The sequence below is a fragment of the Myripristis murdjan genome, chromosome 4 (assembly GCF_902150065.1).
Source record: "Myripristis murdjan chromosome 4, fMyrMur1.1, whole genome shotgun sequence".
NCBI classification, from domain to species: Eukaryota; Metazoa; Chordata; class Actinopteri; order Holocentriformes; family Holocentridae; genus Myripristis; species Myripristis murdjan.
In genome coordinates, this window is record NC_043983.1 from 5,654,401 (window position 1) to 5,673,637 (window position 19,237).

The window sequence follows — 19,237 nt, forward strand, 5'->3', positions numbered from 1 at the left end:
AATAAACCCAGGCGGCATGTTCACTGTGATGGATTGCCTATCACAAGCAAGATTCAAGTCTGTGTAGCTTGATATTTGTGCTGTACTGTAGTAAAAGGTCATAAATAGATTGCTGGCAAATTGCTTTTTCTGAGAATTTGTAAAGAGTTCCCCAAGGGTCAGTTCTAGGTCCACTTTTATTCACAATGTATATAAATAACATCTGCTCTGTAAAACACTTAAATCTTTATTTTTACATAGTATTTTGGTGAGTGCCCTAACTCTAAAACAACAGTCTGATTTTTTTTTTTTTTTTTATACATCTCATTAGAAGCCCTCATCAGTCTTATGTAACTAAACATGTTATTCACAAGCAGTAAGACATGGAGTATCGGTTCTGGTACAAATGCCTCATGCTTCACAGAGTGAAAGGGTATCATCTTGCAAATATCTTGGTGTGTGGCGAGATGGTAAATTGTCTTTTGGAATCCATATTGTGGTGCTCTCCAAAAGGCAGAATAAGGATTAACTTATTTTTTTTCATACAGACAGATTGTAATTCTTTCAGTCTGTTTTGATGACAGTTTTGGACTATGGTGATATAAGTTGTATGCAGCAGCCGCCTCACTTAAACCATTACACACAGTTAAACACAGTACCTTGACATTGATTACTAGTGATCGTTTTATGGCACATCACTGTGTTTATATCAGAAGTTTGACTGCCTCTCCCTCTCAGTGACGAGAGAATACACTTTTTACATATTAAGTCTCACTGGGAACCTTTTTTATCTTACATCACCAAGAGTCTCTCACTGTTGATCTCAGGATTTGCTTGCTGTGGAGGCACTGTATTTTAAAACTGGACTTGGCAAAAAGCATTCGAATGCTTTTCACTGATTAAGTTAATTACAGCTGGAATGAATTGCATCTTGGCCTTAAACTGGGTATTTTGGTATCTCTTAATGAGTTCAAACTCAGCTGCACCCTCCTCCGCTGTGTCGTTAGCACAGATCACTGCTATGTGCACACTATTGTTTAAGTAGACAAAAACCAAGTGTACACAAAACCAAGTGTGTTTACAAGGAAAACTAGGACTGCAGGCAGTCATGAAGGAGGCTGGCCTTTAAGTAAATAATTTTTGTCAGATTACATATTTATCATGTTATTATGACGTCTAGGCTCTGATTCTATCACACTCGGCTAGCCTGTACTTAAATGAGCCAAGAGAAATCATGGAGTGAAGACAGGGAACAGAAACTGGCTTTGACTTTGTCAGACACAGAGCTAGAGACCCACAATGATATGAGGCTGGAGCAGCCACCTGGTGACGTGGCCAATATACAAATATATCTTCATTTTAGGATCCAGCGAGGTCATTCAACATGTGAAATCCTCTGTGTATGGGCCAAACACTGGCATGCTATGGCCATTCTCTTACATCAGGGATTTACAGGACAGGAGTTTAGAGGACTGAACACCAGTTTAGACTCAAGCTGAACTGGAGAAGGAAAAATCAGAACACAAAATAATGTTCAGCTAAATCTTTTCTTTAATAGTATATCCTAGACTACAAGTCATGGCAATTGTGAATTGTCCAAAATGTGGAGGAAAAATCCCATTTGTCCATTTGTAGATGTTTGAATGACAAAGGTGCATGTCTACAATTTCTGCTTTGGAAATGGTTTGCAGCCAGTAATGTAAAATGAGCACAGTTTGTAGTTAAAGAGGCTAAAACAGGTTTGTGAAATCGGTTAAGCCTCTTTGAAATTGCTCAAGCCTAGTTGCCTTACCTGTGAACATGTCGTACATGTTATGATATGGTGATATGATGTCTTATGTTTACCTCCTTGTCCATTGCATTCACCTGCTTGCAGATTAGGTGCATGACTTTATCTGACCCATAAGGCACAGTGAAGAATACGTCGCTCCATTTCTCCTGAAAATTCCTTTAACAATTACAATTATGATTCACATCTGGCAGACGCTTTTATCCAAAGCGACGTACATATGAGATTTTTATACACCACAAAGGAATATCTGTTCAAGAGAGAACAACAGCATCAAGTGCCATGAAGCTCTGGTTCTGGTCAAAAGAGCAGAGGAGCTGCAAGGCAGTGCAAAGACAGCCCCGGCTCCTCCATCTCACTAACCAGCTAACATGCCTGCAGTGATGACATAATCTGTCTGGAGAGCAGGCATCTCACGACCGATGAGGTACCTGCCACCAGAAATGTTTCCGAGGGCTGCCATTGGCCTACGGGCTGCACTTTGACTATGCCATTCTTACATGGTAACACTGTCCATGGGGAAAATATACAAAGCTAATATCTCCAGAATGCTTCAACTAATGTCCAGGATCCATGAGGGATTACATTTATGTGGCAGGTTATTGACAATATATAATGAGCTTTAGAGCAGGCAAAACCTCACTCTTAGTAGCAGTAGTAGCAGCACTGTTCTGATTGGTCTGGAGGTAGACCACAGCTGGAGCAGAGATCACAAAGTCTTGCAGAGAACCAGGACCTCGTCATGGGTTTACAGCCATTGATGATGAAAGGCAGGTAGGATGGAGGAGTTGCAGGCCAGCATCGTAGGTAATTCATCACAGGCAAGACGGGACAGAAAGCAGTATTGTATAGTTTATGCAGTTAAGGTGTGCCTTTGCAGGATCTGTCCATTTAAGAATACTTCAAAAAGACTGTACATATGGTCTCTTCAATCATGAGATCACAAAAAAGTGCAGTCATGCTGAGGATTAAATGTGCGAGATCTGTTTGTGAATTCGCCACATGTTGGAAACTCATAGAAACCCATGAGAAAGACACCCTCTTTCATTTTTTTCTGTTTACTCTGAGAAATGAAAATGAGACAAAAGCTTTGAAAAGGAGCTCTGTGGCATATAGATGGTGATAGTGTTTCTTGAGTTTGTTTACTGGACAGGATTTCTCTGCTTATATTTTCCTGTCAGGACTAAAGCTCCCTTAATTCTGTGGTGAATTACAGGCATGGTGCATCCTGTTGTCACTGTGCTGCTCACCTCCTGCCCAGCCCTAACACCAACCTTCCACCCCCTACATAGATAGATAGATAGATAGATAGATAGAAACTTTATTAATCCCCGCAGGGAAATTGCAGTGCCATAGCAGCACATAAAACAGCCACACATAACACAATAAAGACAGTAAAACCACATTAAAAACAGACTAAAAAGTGCAGTAAAATAAATGAATAAATAAGTAACATAAATAAAATACAATGAAGTAAAATACAATGAAAACCACAGAGGCTGAGGCACTATAGGCAGTTGGTAAGGCAGTGACTAAATAAAACTAAATAAAACTATCTTTTTAGAGCAGAGTTGAAGAGCTTGACTGCACTAGGTAGGAACGATTTTCTGTGCCGCTCTGTTAGGCAGCGGGGCTGGATCAGTCTGTGGCTCAGGTTGCTCTTTTGCATGTTTATTATGTCATGGAGGGGGTGGCAGGGGTTATCCATGATGGTCAATATTTTGGACAGTTGTCTCTCTGCCACCACATCCTCCAGTGAAACCAGCTTTGAGCCAATTATGTTTCCAGCTTTTTTGATGAGTTTATTCAGTCTGTTGGAGTCTTTTGCAGTGGTGCCGCTGCCCCAACACAAAACAGCAAAGAAAATGACACTGCAACAACGGCCTGGTAAAAAATGTGGAGCATTTTGTGGCAGACATTAAAAGACCTGAGCTGTCTTAAAAAACAGAGCCAGCTCATCCCTTTCTTGTGAATGGCAGTCATGTTGGTGGACCAATCCAGTCTGTCATTGAGGTAGACTCCCAGGTATTTGTAGGAGCTGACCGACTCCACATCACAGCCCCTGATCCAGACTGGATCAGGTGGGCTCCTTTTCTTCTGGAAGTCTACTACCATTTCTTTTGTCTTGTCCACATTTAACGGGAGGTGGTTTCTCACACACCAGTCAACCACCAGGCCCCTGTATTCCCCCTCCTGCTCCCCCTCTACACAACCCAACAGTGTCATCTGAGAATTTCTGCAGATGACAGGCTTCCGAGATGTAGCTGAAGTCTGATGTGTAGAGGGTGAACAGGAAGGGGGACAGCACAGTCCTCTGAGGAGCCCCAGTGTTACACACCAGACGGTCAGACACGCAGTTCTGTAACCTCACAGACTGCGGTCTGCCCGTCAGGTAATCCTCAATCCAACGGATCATAGGGGCATCCACCTGCATGACCTCCAGCTTCTCACTCAATAGTTCAGTTTCTGTAGTTGTTTTTCTTAAAGCCACTAATCTCTCTCATTCCACTCCAGACATCTTTAATTCTGTTTCTCTGAACTTTCATCTCTAACTTCCTAACAGTCTTTGCTCTCCCTCAGTTTCAGTTTCAGTTCTTTCTGAATGTGTTTCAGCTCCTCCCTGTCTCCAGATCTAAAGGCCCTCTTTTTGTCATTGAGAAGGACCTTCAGGTCACTGGTGACCCAGGGCTTGTTGTTCGGGAAGCAGTGAACCTCTTTTGCTGGGATTGTGTTGTCGACACAGAAACTGATGTAATCAGTGATACAGTCTGTTAGGCCATTAATGTCATCACCATAAGGTTTATCAAAAGCACTCCAATTAGTGGTTTCCAAAACACTCTGCAGTGTCTCCATGGCTTCTTGAGACCATTTCCTCACTGTTTTAATAATCGCCGGTTGCTGCTGTACAACTGGCTTGTATGATGGTATGAGCAGAACTAGATCCCAACACAACACACAACCCACATAACACATTACATATATTACAATGCATCCTTGTATATGGTAGTTAATTAGATGTTATTTATTATATGGTAATATATTGCCATTAAGCATACATATCACACTTTGTACTGTGACATTCCATGCAAACACTGAATTTACTTTTCACTTGTCGGCGTTGACTCAGTAACACACTATATATCTGTAAAAATAGTGTCAGTAATAGCAATGCCAGTGATTATAACAATAACAACACTAATGTGTATACAGCCCCTTCCCAGTAGGTCTTGTCTTATGTAGTTACACCACTCTGTCCTGCACTGTCTAAAGAAAAAGTTTAAAACACTGTTGTAATCATCATTCACCTCATTGCACATTATTAACAGATGCAAAGGTTGTTAATGTGAACAAACGTTTACTGAGACACAGCACTTCAAACTAGTGATTATTCAGGTTGAAATATTTAGGACATTTCAGCAATAGACCACCACAACTGTTACTTCTTTCAGACATTTATGTCCAACTTAATATAAAAGTTGTTAATGGGAGTTAAAGCTTTCATGGAGACACACGCTCAACCTAATATGGTTGTTAAAGGCTCAATGATGCTTCTTTACAAACCCTAAACAGAAATAAGTGGGTAAGGCTTTGAGGAATGAGTGGTGAATCCCCCGCAGTTTCAGCTCTGGCACTGGGACCCTTCAGTATAGCGCAGACAGACAGGCAGGCAGGCAGGCAGACAGACAGATGGTGTTGGTTAGTTTTCATTGTTCGTGTGGTCTGAGAAAGTTTTCCTGAGCAGAATACCGACTGGGGATCAGCATGCTCTAACACACGCACTCATATCCACACACACGCGCACACAAGGGTGAGCACACACACCCACGGTGCAATTCCCCAGAATGTCTGCGTCTGTATAAATACTAATCAATATGATTTATTCCATTTCCTGTCTCACGTGGAAATGTTCCTCTAGAAACTGGCGGTTTGTTTGTGTATGTGTGTGTGTGTGTGTGTGTGTGTGTGTGTGTGTGTGTGTGTGTGTGTGTGTGTTTGGGGTGGGGTGGGGGGGTGCGCGAGAGAGTGAGACAGAGAGGGGATGCCTGTGTTTTCCTGTCGGTGTATACGGAGAGTGAGTCACACACTGACGTCAGCAGGCCAGGACAGAGGTATAAATCCTCAGCAGACTGTTTCATGGAGAGTGAGAGTAACGGATGGAGAGTTGAGGAGAGATAGACAGCAGGAGATACAGTGGATTGAAGAAGAGACAGGAAGAGAGAGTTAGACCTGAAGATGCATAGAAACAGAGAGACAGAGACTTTATATAATGCAGAGAGATTAATCTGGATTTACAGAAAACAGCAGATCTAACCTCTAATTCCTCAGTGGAGTGCTGATTTTTGCATGCGGGTCTAAAAATAGCAGAACATGATTTACACTGGAGTCATTAGGGCTGGTCTTATAATAAAACTACACTAAATATTTGTGTTAACAAAAACCCACCCAGATCAGCTGCAAACAAAATGTAACTGCAGCAGAGAAGCGTATCCCCAGTAACTGTGACACTGTAGACTCCTTTCAGACAAATGAATCTCTAGTGTCTGTGTGGTCACAGGTGGGAAATCATCTCCACACACAAAGTGTTCAATTGAAACTTGACTTAGATCCAAAAATGTCTTCTAAAGAGCAGTTTAGCCAACATTAATCTTTCACATTTTTTGCCTCTTATGTTACAGCACAGGATGTCTCAAATAGTTACCTTTATTGCCATTTGGGGCCACAAATATGCAAAGTCGCTTGATACAGTTTTAAAACCCAGTCCACTCTAGAGGATATGATAACAACATGAGTGTTTCAAGAGTATGACTCAGTAGTTTAACATTTTACGAATTCCAAAGATCTTAGATATGTCCTGCTGAATTCCAGGGAAAAGGGTATGAAATGATGAACAAGGTACAGAATATGTATGTGACATTGTTGTAAAATATCGAAAAAATGTTTTTCTTACTTTGAAGCTACTTAGGTGAAACTTAAAGGGAAAATCAGAGTTCCATGGGTTAAAACTAAAGACTGGAGGGATCACAAAAGCAACAGATTCAGTCTGGTGTTTCACTATTATTGGGTGTTAACTGGCTAAAATCAGTATAAAGGCACCTCCAACAAACAGGAGGGGGTGAAGGCAACTTTAACTTTCTCCATATCTTTGAATGAGAGACAGGTCTTGATTTTAACATTCTCACTTAAAAGAAACTATTGCTATTGTTATTATAATTATAATTATAATTATTGTTATTAATATTATAATTAAACTATTACTGCATCGACTTGTTTGTCAAGTTGAAAATTACACCACAGTTCTTGGCATAAGGTTTGACATAGGTGGACAGCTGGTCCAGGCAATTGATAATGGATTTTATGGAGTCAAGAGGGCCAAAGAGGACAACTTCAGCTGGAGAAAAAGTTGTGTCCTTTTAACAATTGATTTCCACAAGATAATCCCCTTGGCTGTTCAAGTTGCACTGGCCATGTGGTTTTAGAGAAGGATAAAGTTGTGTGTCATCAGCTTAGCAGCGGAGAGATATATTTCTGAATGATGTGACCCACTGGGAACAAACAGATTGAAAAGAGGATAGGGCCAGTGATGGAGCCATGTGGGACCCCACAAGGCAGATAACACTAACCCCATGCTTGATACACTCAGTCAGAATAATTATGTTCAGAGGGTGGTCTAGAAGGACCAAAACAATACAATCACCAGAATCAACTGTAAAAACATGGGTCCATGGCCATTTTCAGTGGAGCGGACACAATACTATTAGAGGCCTTAAAACCTGACCGGATTTTTTTTCCTTTATGTGGTTTTAGTTTAATCTAATCTTTGCTTGCCCATTGTTTGCAACTATTGCATGCTGTTCTATCCTGGAAAGGCAATCTCTATGTGTGAGGCTCTATCCAATGTGAAAGATTTTTAAGACTTTTAGGGTTTCATGTTAGTGTTATGTCCATTGAGACTGTATGTGTGATTAAGAGCTATCCCAAGAAAAAACATTGCTTTTACAAGAGGCTGGATCATATTATATTGGAGGCATGTGGGGACTGTAACTGAGGCCAGAGAGCTGTTGATGGAGAGGATCTCAGAGGCTTACTAAAGACCGCCTTAAGATGACTAGCGGAGACAATGTCACGGCAGTGGCGGATTTTATGTGACAGTTGAAGAAAACACATCTCAAATCTTTGTTGAAAAAGAAATGATGATTGTCGTAAGGTTCCCAGTATCTTTACCTTTGGTGATCCCCCCTTTACTACTTATTGTCCATGCAGAGGATTTGTTATTAATTATTATTATTACTATTATTATTGTTTTTCAATTGGTGTTTGAACTTTAATTGGATGGTCTTAAGATATTAGACCTGTATATCTACACATCTATGTAGCCCAGACATTTCCTGAACATCTCATCTACTGTAGTTGTAATTTAGTAGCACAACATAAGTTCCTATTGCATTTGATATTTCAAAGCCGGATATGATGTTTGTCATTCCAGAAACATCATATCCGTTGACCCTCTATGACCCTCTACAGCATAACTCAACTATGTATTTCTGTGAAATCCATGCTTTTGGAGAAAATAGACTTGACACTAAAGCCACAGAGTGCCGGTCCACTTGCTGCAAAGCTCTTCATGAGTGCTGGGCTGGCAGGGTTATTGAGGTGAACAACAGATTCCCTCACCCCCCGCCCTCTTCCCCTGGTTACAATTTCCCCACCGTCTGAATCTCATTCTCTGGTTGTGAGGCGTGGCACACCGTTGCTGATATATCTGAGGATCTCACAAGGCATGATAGGGGTTCATAGGGGGTAAGCAAAACAAGTCCCACCCGCTTTAGTTACTGTTGCTGGGCTGGGCAAGGTTTATGTGCTCAACCGGAGAGAAAATAAAATTCAGTGATAGGCTACTCAATGTCTTTGTTCCCGCAGTTTTAAACAAACATACACTTGTTATGTTTTCAGCATCTTCGGTTACATCTAACCATCCCAGGGTCGGAGCAATTCGACCTTTACTTTTTACATGACGACCTTCGAAAAGGCGGCTCTGCTGTGTCCAAGACACACTTTTCCAGTTGAAACTAGCATTAAATGGTTCTGTGTTTCTGTGCTCTTTCCCACAGTTTTATCAAACATCCATCATTATACATATCAAAATGTTCAGTGTCCTCTGCTGAATCTAAAGATGTCATTGTCAAAGATTCCGCACTCCTTCTTTTTATGGTATGCCTTCAGAAGTTGTCTGTGTCATCCAGGCTATGCTCGGCTAAATTAGCTGTCCTGGTGTGTCCTGGGGGTGTGTGGCTTAGTCCTGATTTGGTTTTGAACAGTCTATGTGTGTCTCTGCTGCAGGGACCCCAGGTACAACACTTCACCAGGGAGGTTTTTTGTTTTAAAGGCACCAAAATAAATCTCTGAACATACCTCAACATCTAGAAAGACTTCATTCACGTCTATGGAGGCAGATGTATGTCCAGGATTGTTAGGATCAGTCAATCATAGGCGAGACTCTGCTCTACCTAACCTGATGTAATGAAGGAGATAAGTCATGAACTGATCCACCCACCAACTTATAATATTTGAATGATAATACAGAATGATGATTCATGGGAATGCGTCACTGTAAGTGATTTTACTGATTTGGGTTGGAGAGAGAACTTTGGGATGGAACTGTGTGAAGTATTGCGTCCAACACAACACTGTTATGTCACCCTCTGTGCTCCTCTGTCCCTGAGGATGTGGCACTGTATAAACTCAGAGGCTGTGCAGAACACTGAGTAACAGCCAACCAGTTTGGTGTACACAAGAACATTGTTAAGAAGTTTGTGTACCTATTTTGCAAGAGCATGATGCTGGACATGCAAGACCTGGTACCCACACTCAGGTGTGCTTAAATGCACAGCTCTTTGGTAGTGAGTACAAGTTCCCATCATATTGGAGGCAGCAGATGGGATGCATTTAAACTCTCCCTTACTCACCCGATGCCTTAATTGCATTAAACTTTCACTCTGATAGAAATGTTTTCAGATACACAGGTCTACTGGTTGGAGAATTCCTATTAAAGTCAAACAAGCAAGCATAAAACATGCATGAAAGGGCTTTATTCATTTTGGAGAAATCTGTGCGAGTGCGCCTTTGCCAGCCAAAGCTGCATAAAAAAAACATAGAATGCCAGTGCTTGTGCTAAGTTGTGATCTGAGCAGTAGCTGTTGATACCAAAATTGCACAGCATTAACCAGTTTGCATTGACGCTCCTCTCTACTGTGCTGCCTCACACATTTCAGAGATTGAAATGTCATGGTGAGCCATGAAATTACCAAATGGGTGCAGACAGGAGAAAGTCTTCTTGGGCCCAACCAAATTGCTACTTTGCTGGCGTAACGTGATGCTTGTTACATGCTGCCACAAAATAAGGCTCACAATATCAGATTTTAAATAAATCAACTTAAATTTTGACTGTTATTGCTGAAACTGGAAAACACACTTTTGGGAAAAGTTGCTACCTACATTGGCTGTCTCACTTATATGTTTCACTTCATGTACTTATCCCACTCCATCTTATTTTTTACACTTGCGTGCTGCAGTTTGCCTCAACCTCACTTACCAAAATCTCAATTATTTCACCTAGAGAGTCCACTGAAATCTGTTACAGAGTTTGCTCAAACAAATTTAGTTTGTGTACTCTGGGTAGGCACTACTGAGCCAGCGCTGTACTGATGTGAATAGTTACTACAGTCACTTTTTCTTTCTTCAGCAGTTCATTTTCTGAAGAGCCATCTCATGCAGTTTGGTAGTGGCTGTCCTCTTACAGTACCATAAGTGCATGCATGTTAGCCAGCAGTCATACCAACATGTGTCCTGATTCTGCTGGATGATGGAAACGAAGCAGGTGTGGGCTTGGCTTGTGTTTGGATGGTAGACCTCCTGGGAAAGTTACTGCCGGAAGTGGTGTTGGTGGGCCAGTAGGGGGCAGTCTTCCCTCTGGTCCAAACAACCCCCAATGCCTGGGTGCAGTGATGGAGACACTGTGCTGTAGGAGATGCTGTCCTTCAGATGTGACATTAAATCGAGGTCCTGACTCACAGTGGTCATTAACGAACCCAGGGTGCTTATCGTGAAAATTAAGGGGGTTCCTCAGTGTCCTGGCCAAATTCCCAACCTGGTTCTTTCCATCTGGCCACCTTGCTCTGATGAGTGAGTGCTCTGATGCAATATGAGTACTGTGCATCACCCGGGTGGGTGCTACACATTGGTGGTGGTTGAGATGAGTTTCCCCCTTCACTGTGAAGTGCTTTGGATAACACGATAAAGTGCTACACAAATGTAATCCACTGTTGTTGTTGTTGTTAATGATGCTGTTGTTATTGCAGTAGTTGTTGTTATTATATTTAATATGGTGGCCAAAGCAGACAATGAAGGTGTAATCGAGACACAACTTAAATCTGCAAAGGAGCAGGGCGGTTCATAACAGCTTGTTACATGGATCTGCTCTTACATGGTTCCCTACTAGGACAAAAATATGATTTCACCTGCTTTGTTTCAGCCATGACAAGACCAGGTCTGAGACACAAAAGGGTTAAATATCAGGCTGCTCTGATCTCTGTGAAGGCAGCCAGTCGCTATTGGCGCATAATCAAATCCAGATGACTGACACTATGATGGTTTTGAAGAACCAGATCCACATTGTTTTGTTTAGCCTGAGCACAGTACATCCAACAGACTGCAGACAGCACTTATTAGAAATAAGCCATTAGTGGAAACCCAGGGTTATTAGAGGTTTAAGAGTATACAAGCAAATTCAAGAGAACTTTATAGGTTGAGGAAAAGGCAGGAGAACAGGAGGGACACTGAATGCAGATGTATAAAGCACCTGACTATAGAAAGAGGTTTGCCTAGAAACAGCGGTTTGCCTGAGAACTATTCTGTTGAAAATGTGGCTCTGCTGAGGAACACATGAAATATCCCCACTTTGCTGCTTGATCCTTTTCATGTGGTGAAACTGATTAGGGGTTGTGTATTCAATTTTGTTGGTCACATAGTGTTGGTGAGCAGAGACTTTATGGTTTAACTGATTATAACAACATAAATTATCTATTTTTATATCATTTTCCAAACCACAGTTACAAAGCACTTTAAAAAGACAAAAAGATATAACAGGCATAAAAAAAGCAATAAAGCAAAGGTAAAAATTACAAAAGATTTTACAGAGTATTTATAATGGGAGGTGCAGAGGGTGGTGGGGGGTATATTAAACTTTAATGGCATTATTGGTTGAAATGTAGCCCCTCTCATGCCCCAAGAAACTAAAAACATGCCATTTTCCAGGAAGTAAAAGTAATGGTATTTTATTATGTAACAAGCTTGTCATTTCAAACACAGTTGTTCTGCTGAGCCTGCTGCTGGCGCTGGAGGTAAAGTCATGGGATCATCAAAATTGCCAGGTTTCATCCTCTAGCCAACATGAATGTTTACACCAAATGTCATGACAATCCACCAAGTAAATTTGGAGATAAAATGATGTAGAACTTCCTGCTGACAGACCATCCAACAAACTAGCACAGTGACATCTGAGAGAAGATAAAAAAAAAAAAAAAAATTGTTGACCTTTATTTTTAAACAGGTGTATATCTGATATGATGACTGAGCCAACAAGGTGAAAAAGTCAGCTAAACTAAATGGACACCAAACTAAAGTTGATTAAATTCACCAAGTCGCTTGTTGCTTGCAGTTGCCACAGACTAACTCAGTCACCATGTTATGTTGTTTTTATTCATGTCTTACTCCTCTGATCCAGTATCTGTGTATGTGTTTGTTTCTGCTTTCAGAGTGTTCATGTTCCCCGGCCTTCTAAGATGAGGTTATGTAAGATGTCAGTCATCATCGCCGTGGTGATATTTGGCACAGTCCTCTGCTGCTTCCTGTCTAGAAGCCCCGTTACCACAAACATGAAACACAGGCTCCTTCCCTCCTGGGAACCAATGCCATCTTCAGCATCATTGCCATCATCGTCGTCTTCATCATCATCACCATCATCATCATCATCATCATCATCACCATCATCACCATCATCACCATCATCATCATCATCATCATCATCATCCCCTTCCTCCTCCTCAGCAGCGCTGTCAGGGAGACGTAGGGGGCGTTCCACAGCAGGTGTCACCTCCATCTTGTCAGAATGTAAGTGTCACTGCTGGACTTTGTGTCCAAACAGTTTCATATTCAGGGTCTGGAACGATGTTAAGCCACCAATGATGCACTTTTACTGGCTGGAACGACTACTATTTATGTTCCATGTGTTCTGCTTACTAGTTGGAACAGTTGTTTGTTGGCTAATCTCTTATATGCTGGTCTTGAGAGCTCAACACACTGCAACTAAAGAAAACGCATGCAAAACACAAGCAAGTTAACAAAACATCATCAATTTGATAAAACATGCGCAGCATTTAGAAAATGTGCTGCAGTTTCAGACAATACAAAAACATGATGTGATTGATATTGCTATTATAGTAGTAAGCAGTAAGTTGATGGGAATACTTTCATTTGTAGGGGTAAAAGCTCTAAAGCCTTCAGAGCCTTCACCCCTGACCAAACTGATGGATTACCAAATAACAAAATCTGCCAGGTTCAGAGTGACAGGAATGCAACTTGATGACCACAACAATAATGATACAGGTTAATATTTGCTGTTCTTTGGATTCATAATGAAAAGCAGAGAAGCATGTTGGGGTCAGAGAGTTACAGATACAGGCTCTTTGGTGTTGTTATAGATGAATTCCACATGGCATAGAAATTGTAAACTGCTCTGTATGGAATCTATTTCACTATGGAGCTATACTACTCTTGAATAGTTTAAAAAGAGAGCTTAAAATGTGATCTGAATATGGATATCATATTAGGAGCAACAACAACTACAGGATGCATAAACATTAAGGAACTCTTAAAAAGACAAATATAAGTTATTGTCCTAATAGAAATGGGGAGATTGCTCCAATTAGAGTGTGGATATCTGACCCAGGCCTGTCGGGACCTGTCGGGACCCATCAGGACCCGACAGGTAAGGCTGGGTTCGGACAAATATTTAGAATTTTTTTTTCAGGTATGTGTTTAGCTTGGTCATGTCAGCGTTATGTTAGGAGTTTATGTGACGACACTGAAGGCAACACATAGGCTATTTCAGGTGGTAAATGTGATCTAGCGATGGAGGACAAGCAAAATCTGAGGCTTGGGTTGGGTACAGAAACAAAACAAAACACAAAAAATGCCTGTCAGGTTCAGGTTGGGCTTGGTTACTATGCTCTCAGGCTCGGGTCAATTTTGAACAATAATATGCAACCTGATCTGTAGTCTAGTTCCAAGTAGAGGAAGCTCTGAAGTTTAAAGCATTCTTACCAATTTCTTTATTGATTATAGGGACAAATAAGAAAAGTTGTCTAATTAAGTATGATGATCTGTAAATGGCACTGAATATTCTTTTAAATAAAAAGTACAACTAAAGTAAACACATTTGAAGATAACCTGCAGCCAGTGAAAAAGTCCTCTGGAATTAAATGTTGGCCATGTCAGTCTCATACATGAAACAATGGTTTAATAATAACTACTATAAACTAAAATTTAATGGTCAAAGATGTGATTTGGAGGTATTCTGATAAATAATCAAGTATAGGTAATAGCAATTGTGTTATGATTCTTTTGATCATTTTCTCATTTTCCCACAGTTTATGGAACAATATAGTAGACTCTATGTGTCACCTAAAGTTCAGAGTCAATCCAGAGGCCCAAATATTTAAAGTATCCAGTTTGGGGTGCTCCATCACTGAAAACATGGTTAGGTTGTTGGATGAATGAGGAAGACTATATCTGGTCCCAAACACCATGCTACATAACTTCTAGTTCAGTTCAAATTTGTTGTAGTAGTAGATCATTCTGCTTGCAAAGAACATTTGATTTGTGATAAACGAGATTTGGATGCGTAGGTAACAGTGTCATCTGTATACAGTTGAACTTTGCAGTTGGAACAAATTTGAGGAAGATTGTTAATGAAACGGGAAAAAAAATTCTCAAAAAATGACACATTGATGTCAATTGTGAAAATATGAATTCAGAAAAAAAAAAAAAAAAAAAAAAAAAAAAAGATCTTTGACAGATATCATCCAATCTCTTTCTGTCCTGTCATCTGTTAATGAACATGCTAGACATTAGCATGCTAGTAAATTACACCTCACTTTCAAGTGTATGCTGTCAAGCTGTGCTTTTTCCTCCATGTGTTTTCCTCTCCTCCAGTCATGCAGATGTTCCAGTCCTTCACCGAGGAAGAGGTGAAGAACTTGATTGACAGGCTTGTTGCAAAGAAGCAGCGTCGAGAGAGCAATCAGACTGGGCGTCGGCCTAAGCGTGCTGGTGGGCGCGGCAAAGCCAAGGTAATCACATGGAACTACTGTCTACTCAAACAAGCTGATCAATGTCCTCTATATGGTACCAGAATTGACAAGTATTGCCAACATTTAGCAATTACGGACAAGTATAATTATTCAAAAATATTGTACAGCCCTCTTGACAGTGAAAGAAAATCACTCTATAGTGCAGTATACAACATTGCCAGGGTTTCATCCTGTGTCTACGTTCTGAACACTGAAACGTACACTGAAATGGCATTATTAGTGTTTTTGTAAAGCAGGAAACATAACTGTGACAAAACTCTGGTAAAAATTTGTCTCAGTCAAGTTTGATACAACCTGCAGCTTGTTGCACCAGTTGAACTCCTGTTCAAATGCTGGCTAGCCTGAACATAAATTTTCACCTTGTCTGACTTAATGCATTACTAAAATTGTAATGGCTGCACTAACACAAATAGTTCTGAAAAACAGTCCACATTTACTACCTAACATGGACTGTGGACAAAGTTTTTTCCAGGTTTTCATCTGATTTAATTTAAATAAATGATGACCCATGCCAATGTCAATTTTAGTTGCAGCTCATCTTTTAGTCTATTTAGTCCAACTTCCAAATACAGTTCTGTGGATGTTTTTGAATGTGTACTGTGTATTGATAAAGTTATTAATAACTGCAATAATTTCTCCTTACCTCATATGAATACAAGGGGTATATGTAAACATTTTGACAGCCTTTTCAATTATCTTTCCCTCTTTTCATTTCAGTTTACAGTCCACTGGCTTAAATGAAACTAAATGAAATGAGACTCACTCTTATTCTGTTGAAGGATCTAACCACACTATGATCACCCATTCAGATCAGGGAGAGGTGGGGTGTATGTTTAAATATAGTCCATTGTATATTCTAGGGTGTGGAATCAGAGTCTGTTTTTACAAACATAATTGTTTCAATTCTGAGAAGAAATGAGATTAAATCTATAAACAGGCTAGAAGTATCAAGACCTTTTCTGAGCTCTGCAAAAAAAATTCTGGATTAGACATGGTGTGAATGGTTTTGGTGCAAAAAAATCTGTGTGATTATTTTACTCTTTTGTGTTGTTTATTCTCAATGGACGTGGTATGAATATGCCTTAAGAAACCTGGTTTCAAAAAACAGTCTAATAACTTACTATTCTACATATTACACGAATATATCCATTTTCTTTCTTACTGTAATATTGTGTAGTACTTACAAAACTCATTTCAAATATATTTACCTTGAAAAAAGATTCTATTCATTAATATTAGCTATTCATTAGCTAGTATTTTAGGATATACCAAGCTCCCTGCCAAACACTACTCATGTACTAGTTCAGCTCATGCTCAAGAAAAAAATGGCACTAAACAGGACACGCTTCCTAGAGAGTCCAACCAGACAGATACTGAGAAAATATTGCTTCCTTGCCTCTGAGTCTCAGTCTTCCTGTTTTGTGCTCCCAGATCCACAGACAGTGTTCCCTTCGAGAGGCACAGTTGACAGTCACTGACCTGGGCCTTGGCTACCTTAGCGATGAGACCATAAGCTTCCGCTACTGTAGCGGCTCCTGCCGTCAGAAGCGACGCAACTATGACCTCATCATGAAGAAATGGAGAGGGGAGGGTGTGTCCCGGAGAGACCGCGCCCCCTGCTGTCGGCCAATAGAGTACGAGGGAGACATTGTGGTGTTGGACATCAATAATAAATACAAGACATTGCATGAATACTCGGCACAGAAATGTGGCTGTGTATGACACATTGCTATCACGTCGATTTCACTGACCACTTAACAGAAAGGAAACAAGATGTCTAGTGCTGAATGGCTGCAGATGGCAGCTATAATGTACTGAATTAGTGCATGCTAAATACTATTAAGCAGGATATTACTGGACTTGATATCTGCCATGGTAAAATGGACTTAAATGAAGTGCACCATTTGCTGTAAAGCAGAAGATTTGCGGGTCTTGGTAAATGGCTTGCCCAGTAAAGGTTAGCCAACCATTATCAGAGCCTGTAAGTTTGATTGCCTCAGCAAGTGGGGTGCATACAATTGCTGATTACTACTCATCTCTGGACCCAGGCTATAGATATGGGTGCAGTCCTAATGCATCAGAGGCTAATCAATAGCTACTGCAAAAGACATTCTTCACTCATCATTACAAGTTCACAACGGCACACCTCAGCAATCTGAACCCTTGGACATGGGGAATTTGTATATCAAGCTGGCAGTTTTCATACTCTACAATAAGATGTAACCAGGATAAGGCTGTACACATGTATACCACTACAAAATGATGTGTCAGTGAGACGCCTCACTGCGTCGTGTCATGTACATCCCAAAACCATGATATCATATGCCTTATGTCGCGCAGACACCTATCTGCTAAGAGTCAGCTTTCCCAAAACCATTCAACACAATGCACTTTGTCTTGAACTATTTTTCATGTGAGAGGATGGTGGCTGCCCATTACACTTGCAATAATGCAAAACTTTGAAGATATTATTACATTCTCTCTGCAGTTTCATCTTCATCATAGTTTCTCGACTGACAGCACCAGATAGGTCCTGACTAGGGTTTGATTGATAGATATGATACAGTTTACTGGATCACATATTAAGTGTATTATTGATATTTAGTGTATTACTGACCAATACAACACTGTTTGTTTGTGGGAACATCTTAACCTGCATTTATCCAAAGGCACTGAGGGAATCACTGAACATTGACTTATTTTTATGTAGCAACATAAAAATGGTCAAATATCAGCCTTCAGCCTCTTCACCCCTCAAATAGTTATTTATCGGTTGCCAGAATCCAATATCTATGGAACCCCAGTCAGGACTAGATGGTCCAGTGAGAGAAGGGTGGGATGTTGACCTGAAAGTTCAGTACTCTCAGCTATTCTACAAAGCTTCTCATGGCTTGTAGACACTCTTCAGACATGCACAATGTCTTTGTCTCCATGGCTACTTTCACACAGGTATAGGGAATTTCAAGTTTGACTTTGATTTTCATGGCTTTTCTCCTTTAAAAAAAAAAAAAAGCCATGTGCAGATCAGATCTGTGCCACAAAGACTTAAAAATGAGATCTTTGGTCTCTGTGTATACCCAGTCTCTGTCTTCATATGAAAACAGAATGTGTATTTATGACCCACAGAGTATTGAGCAGTAAGTTATATTTATTTATTCAGATAAACAAGCTATTATTTATTAAAGTATTGGTGCCAAATGAGACTGTGCATGTATAATATTATATGATATGATATAGATACATATATGTGAATATATGATAAATTATATGACACTACAAACATTATCCTGTTCAATAAAGATAACCTGTCTCATGATTCTTGTTTGTGTTCCCCTCTCTGCTGCTGCAACTGACATAAATAAGGTTGTGGGAATTATTATAGTAGAGGTGCTGATAAAGTAGGTTAGTATCACATCAAACTTGGTGTGGTGGAGGAGCCCTGGATGCCTCTTCAAATTTTATGTGGTATCAGCATGCTTTATCCGTCTAAACTCACCACGATCACCCCTCTCCTTGAACAGTACTCTAGCCACCTCGCCCGAAACCGCAGATCTTGAATAAAAATTGAACCCAGAGAGAAGTCCAGAGAAACACACCCCTCACCAGCCAATACACAGGCCCGAGGTTAGAGATCAGGTAGGCAGAAGTTTGGTGTAAGCTACTGGTTTTAGCTTAGTTAGTTATTTGCACATCACAAAAGACCAGGATAACCCATGAAATTTAAAACATTGTGCAGGAGAAGCTAGAAGCCGTAGATATCAGTGATCAACCCATTCTCATTCCCAGGTCGCCAAATACCGCAGCCAATAGCACCTTTACCAAGTGTTTTGTTTTGTTTTGTTTTGTTTTTTTTTTCTTTTTTGCTTAAACCTAACCTTTCCCTAACCTTAACCAAGCAATTTTGTTGCCTAAATCTTTCTCTAGCCATAACCATGTGGTTATTATGGCTAGATCTATCCTTTCCCTAACCTTAACCAAGTGGTTTTCATGCCTAAACATAACCTGTCTCTAACGTAACCAAGTGGCTTTTATGCCTAAACCT

The 19,237-nt window shown here is 40.4% G+C and overlaps 1 protein-coding gene across 1 annotated transcript; it reads left to right on the top strand.

Moving 5' to 3' along the window:
* The first annotated feature begins 12,596 nt into the window (after positions 1–12,596).
* On the top strand, positions 12,597–16,981 carry nrtn (neurturin). The gene is made up of 4 exons (XM_030050121.1): positions 12,597–12,736; positions 12,833–12,934; positions 15,038–15,158; positions 16,635–16,981. Exons 1-4 carry the CDS (start codon positions 12,607–12,609, stop codon positions 16,915–16,917), a joined length of 636 nt encoding a protein of 211 aa, XP_029905981.1. The 5' UTR covers positions 12,597–12,606; the 3' UTR covers positions 16,918–16,981.
* The last annotated feature ends 2,256 nt before the right edge of the window (positions 16,982–19,237 follow it).

What these genes read in the sequence shown, in the direction of transcription:
- nrtn (XM_030050121.1), top strand. Translation starts at nt 12,607, where the DNA reads ATGAGGTTATGTAAGATGTCAGTCATCATCGCCGTGGTGATATTTGGC. An exon ending in CACCTCCATCTTGTCAGAAT is followed by an intron (nt 12,935 to 15,037) that starts GTAAGTGTCACT and finishes CCTCTCCTCCAG; the next exon opens with TCATGCAGATGTTCCAGTCC. An exon ending in CGGCCTAAGCGTGCTGGTGG is followed by an intron (nt 15,159 to 16,634) that starts GCGCGGCAAAGC and finishes CCAGATCCACAG; the next exon opens with ACAGTGTTCCCTTCGAGAGG.